The 20,916-nt window shown below is 42.7% G+C and overlaps 1 protein-coding gene across 1 annotated transcript in view; it reads left to right on the top strand.

Moving 5' to 3' along the window:
* The window catches only part of rnaseh2b (ribonuclease H2, subunit B), a 56,534-nt gene extending 53,329 nt beyond the window's left edge, over nucleotides 1-3,205 (top strand). The window contains exon 11 of the mRNA XM_078559431.1: nucleotides 2,886-3,205. Within this exon, the coding sequence (XP_078415557.1) occupies nucleotides 2,886-2,999 (114 nt within the window). The 3' untranslated portion in view covers nucleotides 3,000-3,205. The remainder of the gene's footprint in view (nucleotides 1-2,885) is intronic.
* Nucleotides 3,206-20,916: the final 17,711 nt, after the last annotated feature.

Raw genomic sequence — 20,916 nt, 5'->3', positions numbered from 1 at the left:
CCTTTGTTGGAACATGAATTGTTCATTTCTTGAGTAGTTATGGCCCATCATGCAAGTTACATAGTCAGAGGTGGCCCTCAAGCTGAAAAGTTTGCCCAGCCCTAGATTAAAGGGTCAGTGGCAGTGTGGATACAAAATTAACAGTGGGACAGAAAGCAGAAATGAGCAGCGAGTCAGGCTAGAGGGAATTATACAATGGTTGGTAACAGGACCACTGGTCTTTTTGATATATATTAAAGTTCTGGACTTGGCTATACAGGAAGTAAGTTCAAAGTAAACAATGAGGAGGATAGTAACAGACTTCAGGAGGATGTAAGAGACTGATGAAATGGGCAGACACATGGCAGGTGCAATTTAATGCAGATGTGATACATTTTGGTTGGGAGGATGAGAAGCAATATAAACTAAATGGTACAGTTGTGTAGGAAATGCAGGGACAGGCGCTTGAGGGTCTTTGCACGCAAATCTTTGAAGGTGGCAGGAGAAGGCTGTTAAAAAAGCAAATGGGATCCTTCGATTTATGAATGGAGGTATTGATTAAAAAGCAAGGAAGTTATGCTAAACCATTTTTTGAAAGAAACCCTCTGGTCAGTCCTCCCGCTCTTCAACCACCTTCTCAAGGGCAATTAGGGGTGGACAATAAATGTCGGCCTAGCCAGTGACACCTATACCACGTGAATGAACAAATTTTTAAAAACTGTTGCGTTCAGCTCTTTCACAAGGATAATGAAGCCTTTGAGAGAATGCAGAAGACGTTAACTGGAATGGTACCACGGAGAGGAGACCTCAGTTATGGGAAGAGACTGGAGAAGCTGAGTTGTCCTCTTAGCCCTCTGTACTCTATGGAGGAAATTTGATAGACGTGTCCAAAATCATGAATGGTTTTGGTAGCGTAAAGAAGGAGAAACTGTTTCCGGTGACAGAGAAGGGTGAGTGACCAGCTGACATGGATTTAAGATGATAGGCAAAAAAATTGGAAAACAAAATTTAGTGCATGACATTGTTACAATATGGGATGTGTTGTCCGAAAGGTTGGAAGCAGATTCAATAGTAAAAAGTGAATTGTATAAATACTTGAGTGGAACTAAAAAAACAGCACTGTGGGGAGAAAAAACAGGGGAGTGGGGCAAATTAAATAGATTTTTCAAAGATCCAGCACAAGCATAAAGGACTTGAATGGCCTCCAACTTTGCTGGATTATTCTGTGATTTTTTTCCATTCATCCACCTGCCCAAGTTAACCTTGGATGTTATCATGAGGGTGTATGTTTTCAGGGCTTTTCACTCAGCTGGCATAATTTCAAATTCCATTGTTGATCTCTTTCAAAACACATTAAAATTGAATAACATCCCAATGGCTGATAAAATAGAGACTGTAACTCCTTTATTTAGCGAGCATCAAGCTACAGACCTTTTGAGTCTTGACTTGACTGTGAGGAAGATGTTTGGAACTATGATGGGGTATAACAAGGGTTCATCGGAAGGAAAGTGGATGATTATAAAAGAAAGGGTTCAGAAGGTCCATGTTGTGTTTGATCAATTTCCTGGATTGTTCTGAGAAGGTAACAGATCTAGTAAATGGGGTGAAGTAATGGATACCACACCTTATCGAGTATAAATTAGCCTTGGAGTGGGTACAGTGATGATACATTGAAACGATACCATAGCTTAAAAGGTTGAATTATGAAGATAGGTTGCACAAACTAGGCTTGTATTAGTGAGTTTAGAAGATTGAGGCATAAGCCAATCAAGTTGTCTAAAACCATAGTGATTTGATAGAGTAGATACAGAGAAACTCTCTCTTCTGATGGGGAAATTTAGAACAGATGGCATTATCTTAAGGTTAGAGCCAGGCCATTTAGGAATGAAATTAAGAAGCACTTTTTTCACAAAGGGGAACGGAAAACTGGAACACCCCTCCCCCCTCCCTTACCGCCCCACCCCCATGCCAAAGGCTGTGGATGTTGGGGCCAGTTAAAATTTCAAGGCTGAGATTGACAGATTTTTGTCAGGTAAGGGTATCAAGGGATATGGAGCCAAGGTGGGTATGGGTCATCCATGATCTAATTGATTGGAGGAACAGGCTTGAGGGGCTGAATGGTCTAACCCTGTTTCTAAGTTCCTATTGTGTATGGTTCCATAAATACAAAAGGTAGAAAGTGAATTTGTACAGGACATCGGTTAGCCATAAGATCTAAGTATCTGGGCATTGCATTAAGGGAATAATATGATTGCCATCAAAAGGCTACAGTGACAGTTCACCAGATTGGAAGGTTATAGTGGAAGACAGGTGGGGCGGGGGAGTTTTTTTTTAAAATTGGGGCCTTTTTCACTGTGACAAAAATTATTCTAGATAATTCTAGTCTGTGCCCCCATAAGGGAGGATCTAATACTGTTTTTCAAAGCAATGGAAGGTTGGGAGAGGTTAAATATTGAATGATTTTTTTCCATTGTTTGCCAAAGTAGTAACAAGGGGGCCCAGACTAAGATTATCTAGAAGGATTTTTGCTTTCCAAATGGGGCTGGTAGAACATGGAATGCTTTACCACAAGATGCTATTGAGGCAAAGACCTTGACTTTATTTGGAAGGGCACTGTAAGTATTTGAAAAGGAAGGATATAAAATGATCTGGAGAATGGACGGGATAACAGGATTGGAATGGTCAATCCTGCTGTAAATTTTATAACTTAAATCTCCAAGAGTTGCATTATATAGAACACTTCCAACTGACACAGAAGATAGATACTCGAAACCAACTGATTTTATTTATTAAATAAAATCAACATTAAGCTCAGGACAGGCATGATACTTTTTTGAGAGCTTTAAATAATTTAATTTCTGCAGTATTTTTTTATAGTAATTTTGACTGTTGCTTTGTCCCCTTAGCCCTCCAAGATGACAGCTGCACAGAAATCTTTGGCAAAGGTTGACAAGAGTGGAATGAAAAATATATCCACCTTCTTTACATCAAAGAACAAAGGAACAACAAAGACTGCATAATTTTTAAACAAAATAAAAGTTTTTGTTTTCTTTGTGTTGAGTTGCTTTTTCTTTTGCAGCTTCCTGTGTTATTCTAATTGAAAATAATGCAAACTGGTTTAATATTAACACCTGCTAAATTTTGCTGTATTCTAGCTCAGGCAGATTACAGACACAAAGTCCATTTTTATGGTTTGAATATATCTATTATTAAAAGTTTTGTGTCTTTATCATATGTCTCTGACCGTCTTGCTGTATGATTATAAACTGGGTCTTCGCCCCACCCTCTCTGTTTTGAGGACAGTCATGTGGCTTTGGAGAACTGCTTCTATTTTGCTCCCAAGAACCACTCATCCAAATTCAGCTTCCAAATCAGCCTGTGAGTCAGCACGATTCTGGCTCAGCCTTCAGTTTTACTGTCATTTCCAAGGAATTCCTATATATGATGGATGAGCTCCCTGACCAATTTTTCCACTCCCATACACTGGGGAAACTTCAGTGAGAAATCCCATCTGTTGTGTTTGTGTTGAGCTGATGCTCAGTTCCCATCTTCCTATTAGTTAAATATTTGTCTAACTGTTTGAGATGATAGCATAGTAACATTTACTGCAGGACAGGTACAGAAAAAAAGGCACAAACTTCTTGGGAAAGGGACGCCAAATGGTGCCTCTGCTTCCACAATAGCTCCTACTACCCTGGATTCAAAATACAAGTATCCATCCTACCCCAGTCCTGTACTCTCCTTATATTCAGGATTATGCAGTAGAAAAGGTGTGTTGCTGAAACAAACATGAAAGGGAAGAGAAAGAGTGCTTACTTCAAGGTAAGGATTAGATAGATAGTCTTCAGAATTAAGATAACAGGAGCAAATATCTAGTGAGCAAGAGAATTTGGGAAACATCGGAGCTAGTTGAAAGGTTGGAGAAGGAGTCTTGAGTGGGAAGGTGTAGGAAGAAGGAGGTTACACGTAAATAGTGTGTTTCACCACCTCAGGTTGTCTCAAAAGTGCTTACAGCCAACGTGAAGCACTTCTGAAGAGTAGGCTCTGCAGTCATGTAGGATGAGAGAGGAGAGCATTCAGCATCTCTTGAGAGTGGAAGGGAAAGTTGCTTTTGGGGTTTAGCAGCACAAGTCCCAGTTTACTGGGAATCTCTGGGGAGGCTGGCTCCGACTGCCTGTCTGTGTTTCACAACTTGATGGGTATCAAAGTGACTCTGGAGGAAGATCACACAGTCTCCACTGATACATTCAAGGTCTGAGACTGGTGGGCACCAGGTTACTTATCGATGACAATAGCAAGATCATAATTTAGTTTATTTTAAATTTCAGCATATTTTAGTTGGAGTAGACCATCTGTGACAGCATCATATCAGTGGTTCCTTCCTTTTCAGGTGGGCATTTGCAATGATCTTGTTTAGGTGACATTCATTGGTCTATTTCAAAATAGTCCCATGACCAACACCAGGCCTAACACATTCCGGCTTCAAAAAGGAAAAAATAACCAAATAAATGACCTCCAAATTGGAATTGGGCATAAATCTATCTAAAGTTTTGGGGAGAAGGATTTTTTTTTTTCAGAAACACCCCTCTCTGTATGAAAGTGTTTTATACATATAGATGCATGCTACCAATATTGAAAGGCCCTTGAAATTTTATTTGCCTCCTGAAATCATGTTTCTTTCAGAACAGCTGTGGTTGTGGAGCATCGGCTCTGGGACTTACCAGTAGTGTCTTAGAGCAACTAAATTCATTTTAACTGAAGGCCAGAACTTTGGATGAGCCTGAGAGGCCCATCCAGAGCTCATTTTGCCCCTGAGAGGATTGAGACAGAGACACAGATTTGCCTTTATATAGCACCTTTCAGGTCCACAGGACATCCCAAATCTCTACTAGCAATTAAGCACTTTTGAATCACTCTTGTAGGAAATTCAGAAGCCAATTTGTGCACAGCAGGGTCCCACAAACAAAATTACAATATGTGATAATGACCAGATAATGGGATTTGCATTGGCTCTGGAGTTGGTCTGAAGTTATAAAGAGTAGAGCAGCACCAGTTTACGCTCTCAGCAGTGCTTCAGAGGGAGGCAGTGCTAATGGTACAGGAAAACCTCTACAATCACACATTGACCAAGTATAAAATTAACCCAACTGCAGTGAAAGTATTTCATTTATGGAGTGCCCTTCACAATCAGCAGAGGTCTCAAAGCACTTTGCGATCAATGAAGTACTTTTGAAGAGTAGTTACTGTTGTAATATTTTGAGGGTTATTGAAGCTGGAATGTGTTACTTAGAAGAGTAATTGACTCTAAGGCACTGAAGACTGCCAACTCCATGCTGTAATGGGAAGACTGAAGAGTTGGTAATTTGGAAGAATGCTTCTGGAGCACCTCTGACCTCTATCACCCAGAAGGGCAGGGGTAGCAGGCAGATGAGAACATGATCATCTCCAGGCCACACACCTTCCCAACTTGAATATATATTGGTGTTCCTTCATTGTCAGTGGATCAAAATCCTGGAATTCTGTCCCTAAGAGCACCTTGTAGTACCTTCACCAGACTGCAGTGTTTCATAAAGGCCCACCATCTTCTTAAGGGCAACTATGGATCAGCAATAAATGCTGGCTAGGCCAGTCACAAACTGAGAATGAATAATGATTTTAAAACTGGGTTGGACTGCTTTCATCTACCAAATCAATTTGCGATTGTATGTAGTCTCATTCTAATCTCCGTTTTGGTGATGAATGAAACACAGAACTGTTGGTACAGTCCCCAACACTGAAAGTGGTCCTCTTCTATCCAATGCACTTTACCCCCTGTAAACAATAGATGGTCAAATTGCAAAGTGCGGAATAAAGGCAGTGTCAGCTGCACTGTAGTACCTGACCCAAAACTGCACTGTGGCACAATATTCCAGTAATATCAACAGTTGCCTGCATCCTAAAGAGGAGAATCAGGACAATAAGACTGCCATGCTATGACTAGATCCTGTCGATTAGCCACAGTTTTGCCACACTTCTGGTACAATATGAATGTTTCAACTTTAAAAGGGATACATGCATAGAGAGACTTGGGGGCAAATGGTATATTTGAATGGCAGCACAGGTTCAAGGGGCTGAGGCTACTCCTTTTCCTACAGGCCTGTGACCCATCCTTTTTGCTGCCAACTTGCATGTTTTCTATTTGTTGCTGTTGATATTTTTGATCAGCGTTAGTGGGTGAAACCTCCTTAAATCTCAGATTGTTTCGCTGCCTTCCATCAAGACGGCAGATTATTTATAATGACGCATTTCTGCCAATGGACTTGTTGCCACCAGAAAAAGCCTTCTTGTTTAACAGGGGCAGCGTCATAGAATCTCACAGCAAGGAAAGAGCCCATTCAGCCCATAATGCCTGTGCCCAAAGCTACCTGGGATTGTGCATTGTGAGGAAGATGCAAAGCAGCTTCAAGGGGATTTGGACAGACTTAGTGAGTGAGCAAGAACATGGCAGATAAAATATAATGGGGAAAAATGTGAGGTTATTCGCTATGGTAGGAAGAACAGATGCGCAGAGTAGTTCTTAAGTGGTAAGAGATTAGAAAGTGTAGATGTACAAAAGGACCCGGGTGTCCTCATCAATAAGTCACTGAAGGCTAACGTGCAGGTGCAGCAGGCAATTAGGAAGGTAAATGGAATGTTAGCCTTTACCGTAAGAGGATTTGAGTATAGGAGTAGCTTCAATTGTAGAGAACCTTGGATAGACCGCACCTGGAGTATTGTGTGCAGCTTTGGTCTCCTTACCTTAGGAAGGATATTATTGCCATAGAGGGAGTGCAACAAAGGTTCACCAGACTTGTTCCCAGGATGGCGGGACTGTCCTATGAAGAGAGATTGTGAAAACTGGGCCTCAATTCCCTAGAGTTTCGAAGAATGAGAGGTGATCTCGTTGGAACCTGCAAAATATTTAAAGGGATAGACAGGATATATGCAGGTAAGATGTCTGGGTGGGGAGTCTAGGACCAGGGGACACAATTTCAAAATAAGGGGGAAGCCACTTAGGACCGAGATGAGGAGAAATTTCTTTACTCAGAGCAATGTGAATCTTTGGAATTCTCTACCCCTGGGGACTGTGGAAGCTCACTCATTGAGTATGTTTAAGGTAGAGATGGGTAGATTTCTAAATGCCAATGACAAAGGGATATGGGGATAGTGTGGGGAAAAGTTATTGAAGTGGATGATCAGTCATGATCATATTGAATGGTGGAGCAGTCTCGATGGGCTGAATGGCCTACTGCTGCTCCTATGTTCCTATGCTGGCTCTTTGAACAAGCTATCTAATTAGTCCCACTCCCCTGCTCTTTTCCAATAGCTTCCAATTTTTTTTTCCTTTTCATGTATCCATTCAATTCTGCTTTGAAAGTTAAGAGACCAAGAGATGTGGCCAGCTAAATGTGTTTTGATGTTTTCTTAGTCTAGGAATTTATCCTCTAATTCCTACAGATTGATTTAGAAATTGCAACCTGAAAACAGTTCATGTTGCTGATTACCCTGCACATGAGCAATACTCCTAACCCCATGATCTTGTCTTGTTCCCACATCCCTTCAACCCTTTCCTTCAACCACCCATTTAACCTTTTAAATGTTGGGACACTCTCTGCTTCAATCACTAACACTGGTAGTGCATTCCACAGCCTCACAGTTCCCTGTGTAAAAAAGGTTGCTCCTGCTCTCAGATGAGACCTCTATGATCACCAAACACTAACCATAATACTAACCCTAACACTGGCTTATCCTGATTAGATTCTTCAGTATTCCTGCAAACTGATTTACTTGATAAACATTGATTTAAGGGATGAAACTGTATTGATAATGTGTTGTCTACAAATATTTATGTCTTAATAGCATGTAGTACAGCTGCCCACCCATGCTTTCAGCTGTCAAGGCCCTAAGCTCTGGAATTACTTCCCTAAACCTCTATGCCTATGTCTCCTTCTTAAAGATACTCTTTAAAACCTACTTCTTCCATCAATCTTTTGGTCACCTGTCCTAATATCTTCCGATGCAGCTCTGCGTCAATTTTTGTCCTGATTGCACCCCTGTGAAGCGCTCTGGGACATTTTATTATGTTAAAGGAGCTATATAAATGCAAATTGTTGTTATAAAATAGTTTTGAATGTCATTACAAAAATGCTGTAGCCAATAATTTGTCCAAGTGAATGTTCTGAACCATGATCTCTCCTAGCTAATTGTTGTCATATTTGTTATGTTTCCCTCTAGGTGGCAGGACAGAGACGTCCTAGAAAGAAAACGAGTCTGCAACAGTGACATGTTACACTGATTTTAATACGGCCCAGGGAGTGATGATGTAGAGTCTGCACTGACAGACTTAAAGTGCCGACAGAATCATTTCTACAGTTAGTTTTCCCTTTCAAAGGGATTCCCTAAAAACATTTGTTTTCTTTGGCTTTCGATTGTCAAGTTTCCTCCTGTTTTTGAAGCAGCTCTTCTCCCTGATTTTACATATAGGATCCCAGCCGTTGTGTGAAGGTTTTGCACTTTGCTGACTTTGGTACTATGGCACTACAGAAACAGGCAGTTTCCAAGCACTAATACCCAGACAAAGTCGGCAGGTCCTTTTGCAGACTCCAAAGATGAATCCTCAATTCCATGGGAATGTCGGATTTTACAGGGCAGGAAGAAAACCATTTCAGACTTTTACCAGAGTTCAAAACCAGAATGCACAACTCAAAACATAAGAACATAAGAAATAGGAGCAGGAGTAGGCCATTCAGCCCCTCAAACTGGCCACACCATTCAATAAGATCATGGCTGATCTGCCCCAGGCCTCAACTCCTCTTTTGTGTCAGCTCCTCATAATCCTCAACTCCCTGATATTTCAAAAATCTGTCTGCCTCCTCTTTAAATACTTACAGTGATCTAGCCTCCACAACTCTCTGGGTTAGAGAATTCCAGACATTCACTACCCACTGGGAGAAGAAATTCCTTCGCATCCCAGTTTCAGATGAGTAACTATGTCCCCCTATTTCGAGATTCCCCCACTAGTAGAAACATCTCAACATCTACCCTGTCAAGCCCCCTCAGAAACTTGTACGTTTCAATAAGATCACCCCTCATTCTTCTAAACTCTAATGAATAAAGGTTTAACCTGTTTAGCCGTTCTTGATAAGTTAACCCTTTGTCCCAGGAATCAGCCTAGTGAATCTCTTGAACTGCATCCAGTGCCATTATTTCTTAAATACGGGGGCCAAAACTGTACACAGTACTCCAGGTGTGGCCTCACCAACACCCTATACAGTTGTAACAAGACTTCCCTATTTTTAAACTCCAACCCCCTAGCAATACAGGCCAAAATTCCATTTGCCATCTTAATTACTTGCTGCACCAGCATGCTAACTTTGTGTTTCATGCACAAGAACACCCAGATCCCTCTGTGCTGCACTTTTTTGGAGTCTCTCTCAATTTTAATAATAGCCTGCCTTTTGATTCTTCCTCCCAAAGTGCATAACCTCACACTTTCCTACATTAAACTCCATCTACCAAGTTTTTGCCCACTCACTCAACCTGTCTATATCCCCTTACAGATTCCTTATGTGCTCATCACAACATGCCTTCCCACCTACTTTTGTATCGTCATCAAATTTGGATACATTACACTCTGCCCCCTCCTCCAAGTCATTAATATAGATAGTAAATAATTGAAGCCCTGGGACTGATCCTTGGGGCGCTCCACTGGTTATGTCTTTCCAACCTGAAAAAAACCCATTAATCTCGATCTCTGTCTTCTGTGTGTTAACCAATCCTCAATCCATGCTAATACATTACCTCCCCATATTGTGAGCACCTATCTTGTGCAATAACCTTTTATGTGGCACCTTATCGAATGCCTTCTGGAAATCCAAATACACTACATCTACTGGTTCCCCTTTATCAACTCTTGTTATATCCTCAAAGAACTCTAACAAATTTGTCAAATATGATTTCCTTTTCACAAAACCATGTTGACTCTGTTTGATTGCATTAAGCTTTTCTAAATGTCCTGCTATTTCTTCCTTAATATTGGAATCTAGCATTTTCCCAACGGCAGATGTTAGGCTGACTGGCCTATAGTTTCCTGCTTTTTGTCTCCCTCCCATCTTGAACAGGGGCATCACATTTGCGGTTTTCCTATCCGCTGGGACCCTCCCAGGATCCAGCGAGTTCTGGAATATTTTGACCAATGCCTCCACTATCTCTACAGCCACTTCCTTTGAAACCCTTGGATGCAGGCCATCAGGTTCTGGTGACCTGCCTGCCTTTAGTCCCATTAGTTTGTCAAATACTTTGTCCCTTGTGATAGGGACTGTTACAAGTTCTTTCCTCCCATTAGCTCCTCGCTTAGGATATCTTTGGGATGTTTATAGTGTCCTCCACCATGAAGACCGATGCAAAATATTGGTTTAAATTATCTGACATTTCCCTGTTCCCAGTTATCAACTCTCCAGTCGCATCCTCCAAGGGTCCCATGCTCACTTTAGCCTCTCTCTTTTTATATACCCGTAGAAGCTCTTGCTGTTTGTTTTTATATTTCTTGCCAATTTACTTTCAGAATCAATTTTCTCCCTCTATATTAGCTTTTTAGTCATCTGTTGCTGGTTCCTAAAAGATCCCCAATCCTCTGGCCTACCACTAGTTTTCACCACTTTATATGCCTTAGTTTTTGATTGGATACTCTCCTTGACCACCTTTGTTAACCACGGGTGGTTCATCCTTCTCATTGAGTCCTTCTTTTTGACCGGGATAAATTTTTGCTGAGCGTTATGAAATATCTGCTTAAATGTCTGCCACTGCTCATCCCCTGACCTTCCCCTTAGTCTACTTTCCCAGCCCGCTTTAAACAACTCTTTCTTCATACCTCTGTAATTGCCCTTATTTAAATTGAAGACAACTACAATTTTCAAACATCGTGAAATCAGACCTGACACTAAACTCAAAGTCTATTGGGCAGTGATTCTCTCCACATTTCTCTACCATGCTGAAGCTTGGACAACTTATAGACACTACATCAAGGCCCTAGAACAACATGTTCACTGCTGTTCTAGAAGGACCGTGTGACCCAAGTGCGCGGACAAAAGAACAAACATGAGCTGTTAGGAAGATATAATAATTTTCATGTTATTGGAATTTATTGTTAAGTAAAGTAATAGTGGGGTGTGTGTCTGTGTGTGTGTGTGTGTCTGTGTGTGTGTATGTGCGCGTGTCTGTGTGTGTGTATGTGCGCGTGTCTGTGTGACTTAATTGAATTAAAGGCAGCTGGTCTGCAGGCTTTGATATATCAGTAGATGAGCTAAGTTTGAAATGTTAAGTAGGTAAACATAGGTGTAAAGGGAATATTTGCATTTTTAAATAAACCAGACTAGCTTGAATTCAAAGGAGGGGTGAAATGTTTCACCTAGCCAGGAGGAGTTAAGAAACAGTGTGTTTATTTTTCCCAAAGATTACTTTTAAAATTAGTACTATGATAGATTTCATTATTAGACAGATAATAGACCAAAGACATGGTGAAATAATGGGAATTTGCATTCAAAGGGGAAAATATGTATAAAGGAGAGAAAGCTGTGTGTATGGGGAGGCATTCTAAGATCTAAAACAAGTGTGAAAAGCCTCCGGCATCTAAGCCTCAAGCTGCTGTCTATAAAGAACTGAAGTTAAGAAAACTCACTTTGAATTGGATTGTTCAGGGTATCGTGTTTCTTTGCCTGGCTCTTTTAAAACCTATGTGTCTTACTGTTTCCTTAACAAAAGTATAACTGGGAGTTAGGTTAACTAGGGGATTTAGAAGCTATCATAGTAGTAATTTGTAGATCTATGTATGTACTTACAATCATTTCTTCAATTATTAAAGGTTTAATTTAGTTTTGTAAGAAACCTATAAGACTCAGTGGTCTTATTACTACTGAATTCAAGGCATGCATCTCGAAATATATACAAATTGCAAAACAAGTTATGGCAGTTGTTTCAAGTTTCCCTCTGGGATTTGAACAGCTCAGCATTTACCTTCAGCTGTGCCATAACAGACACAGACATGCCAAGTGTAGAGGCCATGATAATCTCACATCAGCTGAGATGGATGGGACAGGTTGTCAAAATGCCTGTTTCAAGACTGTCCAAACAAGTGCTCTACTCAGAGCTCCACCAGGGAGCTCATTCATATGGGCCAAAGGAAATGTTTCAAAGACAATCACAAAGCCTCCATGATGGTCCGAGATCAACACATGGGAAGCAGACGTCCAATCATGACTAAAATGGCAATACATCATCAAAAATGGTGTCAATACCTTCCGATCAACCAGAGCTGCCACTGAGAGAGAGCAGAGAAAGAGAGGGAGAGACAGAAAGAGAGGGCTCTGCTCAAGGCAACAACCCATCACCAACTCTACCAGCCAACAGCTGGTATCCACACTGTGGGTGACCTGTAAGGTTAAGATAGGGCTCGCGACCCTCCACAAACTCACAGCTAACTCTGACATCTCAGTTCAACCCAGCCATCCACAAGGAGAATTATCCTCAACATGAGGGATTGCTGATAGATAAATAGATCTCCTGGCAGTCCATTCCCAAATAACCCTCTCCCCGCCTGTGCAGTGTTTCTCTATGATCCGATCATTCCCCTTCCCTCCGGCTTACCCTGATAACTTCACACTTCAACAGTACACTTCAGGATAGCTTCCAAAATGTACACACGATGGATGTCGAGCTTATTGGCACAGCCCCTTTACCCTATTTTTAAAGATGGGTGTTTTTTTTCACCTACACCCGCATCACAATAGTGACTATACTTCAAAAGTACTTCCTTGGCTGTTAAGTGTTTTGAGACAACTGGTGGTTGTGAAGAGTGCTGTATAAATGCAGGTCTTTCTTTCTTCTCCAATGTTTCGATATAATTCCCGACTCTAATGGTTCCCTCAGCATCCCCACCAATATCATTAGCCATTTCCTTATGTGCAGGCCATTTGAAGCGGGAGCTTTATCACTTGGTACTCAGTTTCAGGGAATTTAGGGAGCTAGGTAGTAATTTAGCAAGCAGGACCTCAAAAGTAGTAATCTCCAGATTACACTCAGTACCACACACAAGTGAGTATGACAATAGGAGGATAGAGCAGATGAATGCGTTGCTGGAAAGATGGTGTGGGAGGGAGGGCTTTAGATTCTTGGGACATTGGCTGGATGGGTTGCCCTAAATAGAGCTGGGGCTGTTGCTGTTGCTATTGGGGAGGGTTTAAATTAACTTGGCAGAGTTGTAGGAACCAGGAGAAAGTAATCAGGGAGGAATACCAAGGTGCACAGAATACTGGGAGAGATTGATAGCAATAGACTAGGGAATAGTAAGTTATTAGGTGGATTCAGAGTAAGGGAAAAAGTAATAAAGTATAAGTCATGGTTAATTTGCATGTATGTGAATGCACAGAGTGTGGGAAATAAGATTGGTGAGTTAAGATGCAGATTGCCATATGGAAATATGATGTTGGGGTTATAACAGAGATTTGACTCAAAGGGCAGGACTAGATGTTAAATATTCCTGAACAGAAGGTGTTCAGGAAAGGTAGGAAAGGAAGAAAAGTGGGAAGGGTGGCTGTATTGATTAAGGAAAGCGTTGTAGTGCTGGAGAGAGAGAGGATGTCCCAGAGGGGTAAAGGACAGAATCTATTTGGCTAGAGCTAAGGAACAAAAAAGGGTTGAATTATATTGCTCAGTGTAGTCTATAGGCCACCAACTAGTGGAAAGGATGTAGAGGAACAAATTTGCAAGGAAATTACAGACAGATGCAAGAATTATAGAGTAGTTATAATGGGGGACTTTAATATCTGAATATAAACTTGGATAGTAGTCATATAAAGAGCAGAGGGGGTATAAAGTTCCTAGAGTATGTTCAGGAAAATTTTCTACAACAGTACGTGTCCAGTCCAATGGGAGGGGAGGCACTGCTCGACCTGGTTCTTGGGAATGAGGTGGGCCAAGTGAATCAAGTGTCAGTAGGTGAACATTTAGGTGACAGTGCTCATTGTATCATAAGGCTTAGGTTGGCTCTGGGAAAGGACAAAGTACAATCCAGAGTAAGAATAATTAACTGGGGGGAAAGCCAACTTCAATGGGCTGAGAATGGATCTGGGCCGAATAAACTGGAATCAAAGGTTGGCAGGAAAAATGGTAACTGAACAATGGGCTGCCTTCAAAACAGAGATAGTTCAGCACATTCAAGGTATATTCCCACAAAGGGAAAAGGTATGGCAAACAAATCCAGAGCTCCCTGGATGACAAAGGAGATAGAGATTAAGGTGAAGAAGAAGAAGTGTGCTTATCACAGGTGTCAGGTGGATAATAAAATGGAGAACCAGGCTGAATATAGAAGATTCAGAGAGGAAGTGAAAAAGGAAATGAGAGAAGCAAAGAGATATTATGCAAAAAGACTGACAGCTAAGGTAAAAGGGAATCCAAAAGTCTTTTTTGGGCATATAAATAGTAAAGGGGTGGTAAAAGGAGGAGCAGGGCCAATTAGGGACCAAAAAGGGGATTTACCGTGGAGACAGGGAATAGCTGAGCTATTAAATTAATACTTTGCATCTATCTTTAAGGAAGAAGGTGCTACCCAGAGCCATGGTGAAAGACGAGGGAATTAATAAACTTGAAGGATTTAAATTGATAGGGAGGAGGTATTAGATGGGCTGTCTGTACTTAAAAGTTGATAAGGCATCAGGACCGGACGAGATGCATCTGAGGATATTGAGGGAAGTGAGGGTGGAAATTGCAGAGGCACTGGCCATAATTTTCCATCCTTCCTCAGACACAGGGATGGGGACTGAAGAATGTTCAAAAAAGGGTGTAAAGATAAGCCCAACAAGTATAGGCCAGTCAGTTCAATTTTGGGTGGGTGGGGGGAAGCTTCTTGAAACAATAATTTGGGACAAAATTAATAGTCACATGGACAAATGTGGGTTAATTAAAGAAAGCCAGCACAGATTTGTTAAGGGAAAATTGTGTTTAACTACTTTCTGGGTTTTTTTGGAGAGCTAACAGTGTTGATGAGAGTAATGCTGTTGATGTGTTCTACATGGATTTCAAAAAGGCAGTTGATACAGTGCCACACAACAGACTTGTGAGCAAAGTTATAGCTCATGGGATAAAAGGAACAGTATCAATATGGATACAAAATTGGCTGAGTGGCAGAAAACAGAGAGCAATGGATAATGGATGTTTTTCAGACTGGAGAAAGGTTTGTAGTGGAGTTTTGCAGGAGTCAGTGTTGTCCTGATATATATTAATGACCTAGACCTTGGTGTACAGGGCACAATTTCAATATTTGCAGATACTACAAAACTTGAAGCATTGTGAACTGTGAAGAGGATAGTGTAGAACTTAAAAGCACATAGTCAAGTTGGTGGAAAGGGTGGACAATTGGCAGATGAAGTTCAATGCAGAGAAATGTGAAGTGATTCATTTTGGTAAGAAAAACATGGAGAGACAACATTAAATAAGGGGTACAGTGGAGCAGAGGCACCAGTGTGTATATGTGCATAAGTCATTGAAGGAGGCAGGACAGGTTGAGAGAGCAGTTAATAAAGCATACAGTATCCTAGGCTTTATTAATAGGGGCATGGAGTACAAGAGCAAGGAGGTTATGTTGAACTTTTATAAGACATTAGTTAACCTGCACTTTAGGGAGGACGTGTAAGCATTAGAGAGAGAGTGCAGAAAAGACTTAATAGAATGGCTCCAGGGATGAGGAACTTCAGTTACGAAGATAGATTGGGAAAACTGGGAATGTTTTCCTTGGAGAAAAGAAAGCTGAGAGGAGATTTGATAGAGGTATTCAAAATCATGAGGGGCCTGGACAGAGTAGATAGGGAGAAACTGTTCCAGCTCATGAAAGGATCAAGAACCAGGGGGCAGAGATTTAAATAATTGGCAAAAAAAGCAAAGGCAACATGAGGAAAAACTTTTTCATGCAGTGAGTAGTTAAGATCTGGAATGCACTATCTCAGAGTGTGATGGAGGAAGGATCAATCGAGGCATTCAAAAGGAAATCAGGCTGTTATCTGAAAAGGAAGAACGTGCAGGGTTATGGGGAGAAGGTGGGGGGAAGTTGCTCATTTGGACAGCCAGTGCAGACATGATGGGCTGAATGGCCTCCTTCTGTGCTGTAACAATTCCATAACTCTACACTTTCCCTCATTGCTTCTTAAGTGTTTCACCTCTACCAATGGTCCTGTTCTGCCTGAAACTGGTGCAGTACCGTGTTGAAACGGTGGTTGAGCAGAATCCATCTTAACTTTAATAAGGAACTGAATAAATACTCAGAAAAGAAAAATGAATAAAGGTATAAGGACAGAGGAGTGGGACTGAGAGAGCTGGTATGGATGGAATGGGCCAAATAACCACTGGCTGTGCTGTAAACTTTGATGATTAATTTTTAGAGAATATATTTTCACAAATCCTGTTTCACACTTTTATCTAAATGAAAGCTTTTAAGGTTTTGATCCAACAGGGGAGATGAGAATATCTTTACCCAGCTATTTGTTACGATATGGAATACACAGCCTGAAAGGATTGTGGAAGCAGATTCAATATTAACTTTCAAAATGGAATTCAATGTGTACTTAAAGATGGAAAGAATGTGCAGGACACATTGGAAAAGAGCAGAGGAGTGGGAGTAATTGGCTAGCACTTTCAAAGGGCCAGCACAAGCACAACGGGCTGAATAGGCTTCTTCTGTGCTGTGCGATTCTGTGATAATGCTCCTTATCTGCAACACAGTGACCTTTGGTTACAAGAAGGTCATTGGCGGAAACCTCTCAGTATAGATAGCCTGCTGATTTGGTCTGAGGTAGTAAAACATTTTGGGCATAGTTTCAGCTGCTGACGCTGATCAAAAATACCAATAACGACAAATATAAATCGTGTAAGTCGGTAGCACATAGTGTGATTCGTAGGATCTTTAACAAGTAGGAATAGGCCATTCAGGCCCTTGAACCTGGTCTACCATTCAATTGTATCATAGCTGATCTGTGACCTAACTTTACTTCGGATGAGCAGGGGAGTGCAGCAAATTGGATAACTCTTTGAAAGAGCTAGCACAAGGACAATGGACCAAATGGTCTCCTGATTTGCGAAGTGTAGTACACTTTATCACCTATCTCATCCTTTGGTTCACCAGTTACTTTTCTGAATTGTAAAAGGAGTAACTACAAAAATGATGAAAATCTGAAATAAAACGAGGAAATCCTGTAAACGCACCTTGTGTAGGACGTTCTCTGGAATGAGCTTTGCTGAAGGGTTGTACACCCCATTGACTCATAGTAACCTGTTTGTTGTTTTGAGGTATCATACATGGTTGGACACTAAATAATCACCTATTTCAGCAGAGAAACTGCTTCCTTCGGTTAGTTCCACAATGGAGTCGGCATGTTGCTGATCTGTTCTATTGGAAAGAATTGCACAATGTGAATACAACATAGAGAGCACAGAACTCAGTCCATCCACCCAAATCAGCGATGCCAACAGCACCAGTTTACATGGCTCAAAAAACCACTTTGAAGGTACAATAAACACTGATGAAAAACACTTGCCGGAATTTTCCGTGCCCACCGGCGTCGGGCGTGTTCAGTGGCGTGAGCGGACAATAGGGCGCGATCAGTTTCAAGGCAGCGTGAAACCAGTTTGCGATTGCCCGCTCAACCCTCCCCACCATTGGACGTCGGGAGCCTCATTGTAATACATCAACATATCATTGTAAGGCCAGCCCGCCGGACGCATCCTCCCCCTGCTGGATCGTCCACCCATGTGGGCAGGAAAACACGCCGACGTGTTTCACAACAGCGTTTTAGGACGTGCACTTGGTGGGCTGCACTTTGCTCGGGACTTCAAGGTTTGTTTGCCTACCTTGCTTCGGTCAATGCTCACAGTCATCAGCGCCAGGCTTCACAGGCAGCACCACATCACTCTTAGGGACGTTCATATGTAGGTCTCTACCTACTAGATCAGCCATATGTGGGTGGCTTTTCAATGGCTGCAGGGCTAGGGCTTGCTTGGGGAAGTGGGGGATGTGGCCTCAAGCAAGGGAAGAGGCTGCAGGGCGAGGGCTGTTCTGGGGAAGGAGGGTAACCCAGGGTGTGTGTGAGGGGGGGGCACATGTTGATCTGTGCAAGTGGCCTCAAGATGGTGAGGGCTGAGGGGGCACAGTGTGTGTGTGTGAGAATGGGTGGTGATGTCCCCTGAGCTGGCAGTGAGTGAGATGCCAGTGAATGTGTGATGGGCTTGAGTGTGTGAGTTTAGAGTGATGAGATGGTTCCCATACCCTGGTGGCATGGATGAGATCATTCATCCTCTATCTGCATTGGATGGCCAACCTCTTCTGTGCAGCATTGGCACTGATTGCCATTGCCATGTTTACCAAGCCGGAGTGGTAATGTTGCTGCCCCTCCTGTGGCCAGAGCAGGGTAGAGAACATCACAGTGGGGCCTCCACGGTGCCCAAAAGGCACTTGAGGGCTGCAGTCTTCTTGCTTTTCAGGGCCATGTCTTTGCTGCAGCCCTGGGCTGGAAGCACTGAGCGTGGCTGTACTCTAAATGTGGTGCCTGGCGTGAAGAAACAGCGAGGTGATGGTGTGGCAGGCGCTTGAGGGGCCACCACCATGGAAATGGCATGTTTCCCGGGAATGCATAAGTAATGTGGTGGGTTAGGGACAATACGGCGTGAAAACCCACCATCAAGGCCGACGGGTGAAATGTTTTATCCACCAGATACCGCACTTAGTGCAAATCTGGGACGATTTCACCCAATGATTTTTTTCTTTAATTGAAGAGTATGGATCTTGGATAATCAGCAGGTTTGTACTGTTCTTGTAGTAGTCTATTGGAAGTGTGGCACTTTGATTGGCATTTGCAGTGAGGCACTGCTATGGGGATAGTGTGATCATCAAACCATTTTGTCATGGCAATACGTTTGTGCAATTCCCACTGGCTATTTTGAGGGAGAGATTAGTTTTGCTGCACAGAACCTAAACAGAGAGGGATTTAATGAGCTCCACAGATGCCAATATTCAAAGGTGTGAAGAAAATTAATTTCCCAGCATTGGTGTCTGTACACCTTCACTTTTAGGCTTTACAAAGTGCTCTCCAGCTCTGCAGCCATTTCAGGGTCCAAGTGCTCTGGACTAATCAACCATGGGGGCCATCGCAGAATCTATTCCATTACCCACACATAGGCATTTTCCAATGGGTGAGAGTGAAGGGGTCAATGGACAGCGATTAAGACATAGGTTTATTTTCCCCTTTGTAACACTGAGGCCCACACCTCCTCCCCAGCTAAGATTAGCTAACGCAACGGAGATCAGGGAATGAACATGAAATGTTGCTGCTCTGTTTATTCCGGGACACGTGACTGTATTTTTACTGCTATGCTACAGTCTGCTTTTACCCACTGGATCATCAGGTGAATTTGACTTCTTGCCCGATTGCCCACAGGGTGTGATCCCCAACTGGATGTGCAACGCCCAATGTCCCAAGCGTCGTTCCTTACCGTAAATTCAGAGGTCAACTTCATTTGCAAAGTGTGCGGGGCCTGGACATTCAATGGTGTCACAACAGCTTTTCAAAAAGGGAGCCTAACACTCCAATATGGTGATTTGGGTGGTACTGATTATAATCCAACAGTAAACACTCAGCATATTGAGAAAGGCAGCAGGAGCACCATCCACTCTCTGAACATTAATTTGCAAATGGAGACTAATACCTGTTTGCAGCTTCTCTGAACAATGGATCTGCCCTGATTGCAGCAGCAACAGGAGGGGGTCATCAGGCGCGGTCTCCAAAATCAATGACAGAGCACGCTCAACTCCCTCCCTCTCTCCCACTCTTTCCTCTTTCACTCTCATGCTCCCGTTCCCTCTTGACCCCCCCTCTCACCACCACCCCTTAACACCCCCCTCTGACCCTCCCCCTCGACCCCCACTCAGGGCCGTGGAGAGTAATCATAGGCCCTGGTGCTTCTCCTGTTTCCGGGACCCTTATTTCCTCCCCCCACCCCCCATTAATCCTTACGCATGTTATTTTTTCTGCTTTCTAACTTCACCAGTCAATTCACTAAACAATGATAATGCCTATCGTTGGCAACTGGTTACAAATATTGTCCAATATATGTACAGCATAAAGAGCAGCAACGATATAATGCAGAGTTAGTCAGTGTGTGCCTTATAGGTGATCCCATCGCAGCTGTTAAACAAACAGGGAGGGAGGGGAGGAGAAAAGGGGACAATCCCATTCACTTGCTGCTGCCTAAGCTCCCTCCCCTTCCCCACACACTGGCACAGCGCTCACTCACCTCGCTCAAGATACATCAGTATCACTTGAAGCAAAATTCCAGTTCCCAGGGTATGGCTTGTGCTGCGGACATGGCCAACACTAGGCCCAGCCTGGCGCAAGGCTGAGCGCCAGCTCCCTGGGCCTGCTCCAGCCTTGTTACCGGTGGAGACTCCCTCCTGTTCTTTCACTTTCTGTTTCTTTCCTTTGGTCCCCCGCATCACCAATCATTCAGTGAGGCTGGAAAACTTTTTTAAATTCATTCACGGGACGTGGGCTTCTCTGGCTGGGCCAGTATTTATTGCCCATCCCTAGTTTCCTTTGAGAAGGTGGTGGTGAGCTGCCTTCTTGAACTGCTGCAGCCCCTGCACCCACAGGAGGGAGTTCCAGGATTTTGACCCAACGACAGTGAAGGAACAGCAATATATTCCCATGTCAGGATGGTGAGTGACTTGGAGGCGAACTTCCAGGTGGTGGTATTCCCATGTGTCTGCTGCCCTTGTCCTTCTAGATGGTAGTGGTCGTGGGTTTGGAAGTTGCTGTCTAAGGAGCCTTGGTGAATTCCTGCAGTGCATCTTGTAGATGGTATACACTGCTGCTACTGTGCATC

Source organism: Cetorhinus maximus, chromosome 16, assembly GCF_964194155.1.
Source record: "Cetorhinus maximus chromosome 16, sCetMax3.hap1.1, whole genome shotgun sequence".
Taxonomy (NCBI): Eukaryota; Metazoa; Chordata; class Chondrichthyes; order Lamniformes; family Cetorhinidae; genus Cetorhinus; species Cetorhinus maximus.
This window is presented reverse-complemented; position numbering and strand designations above follow the sequence as displayed.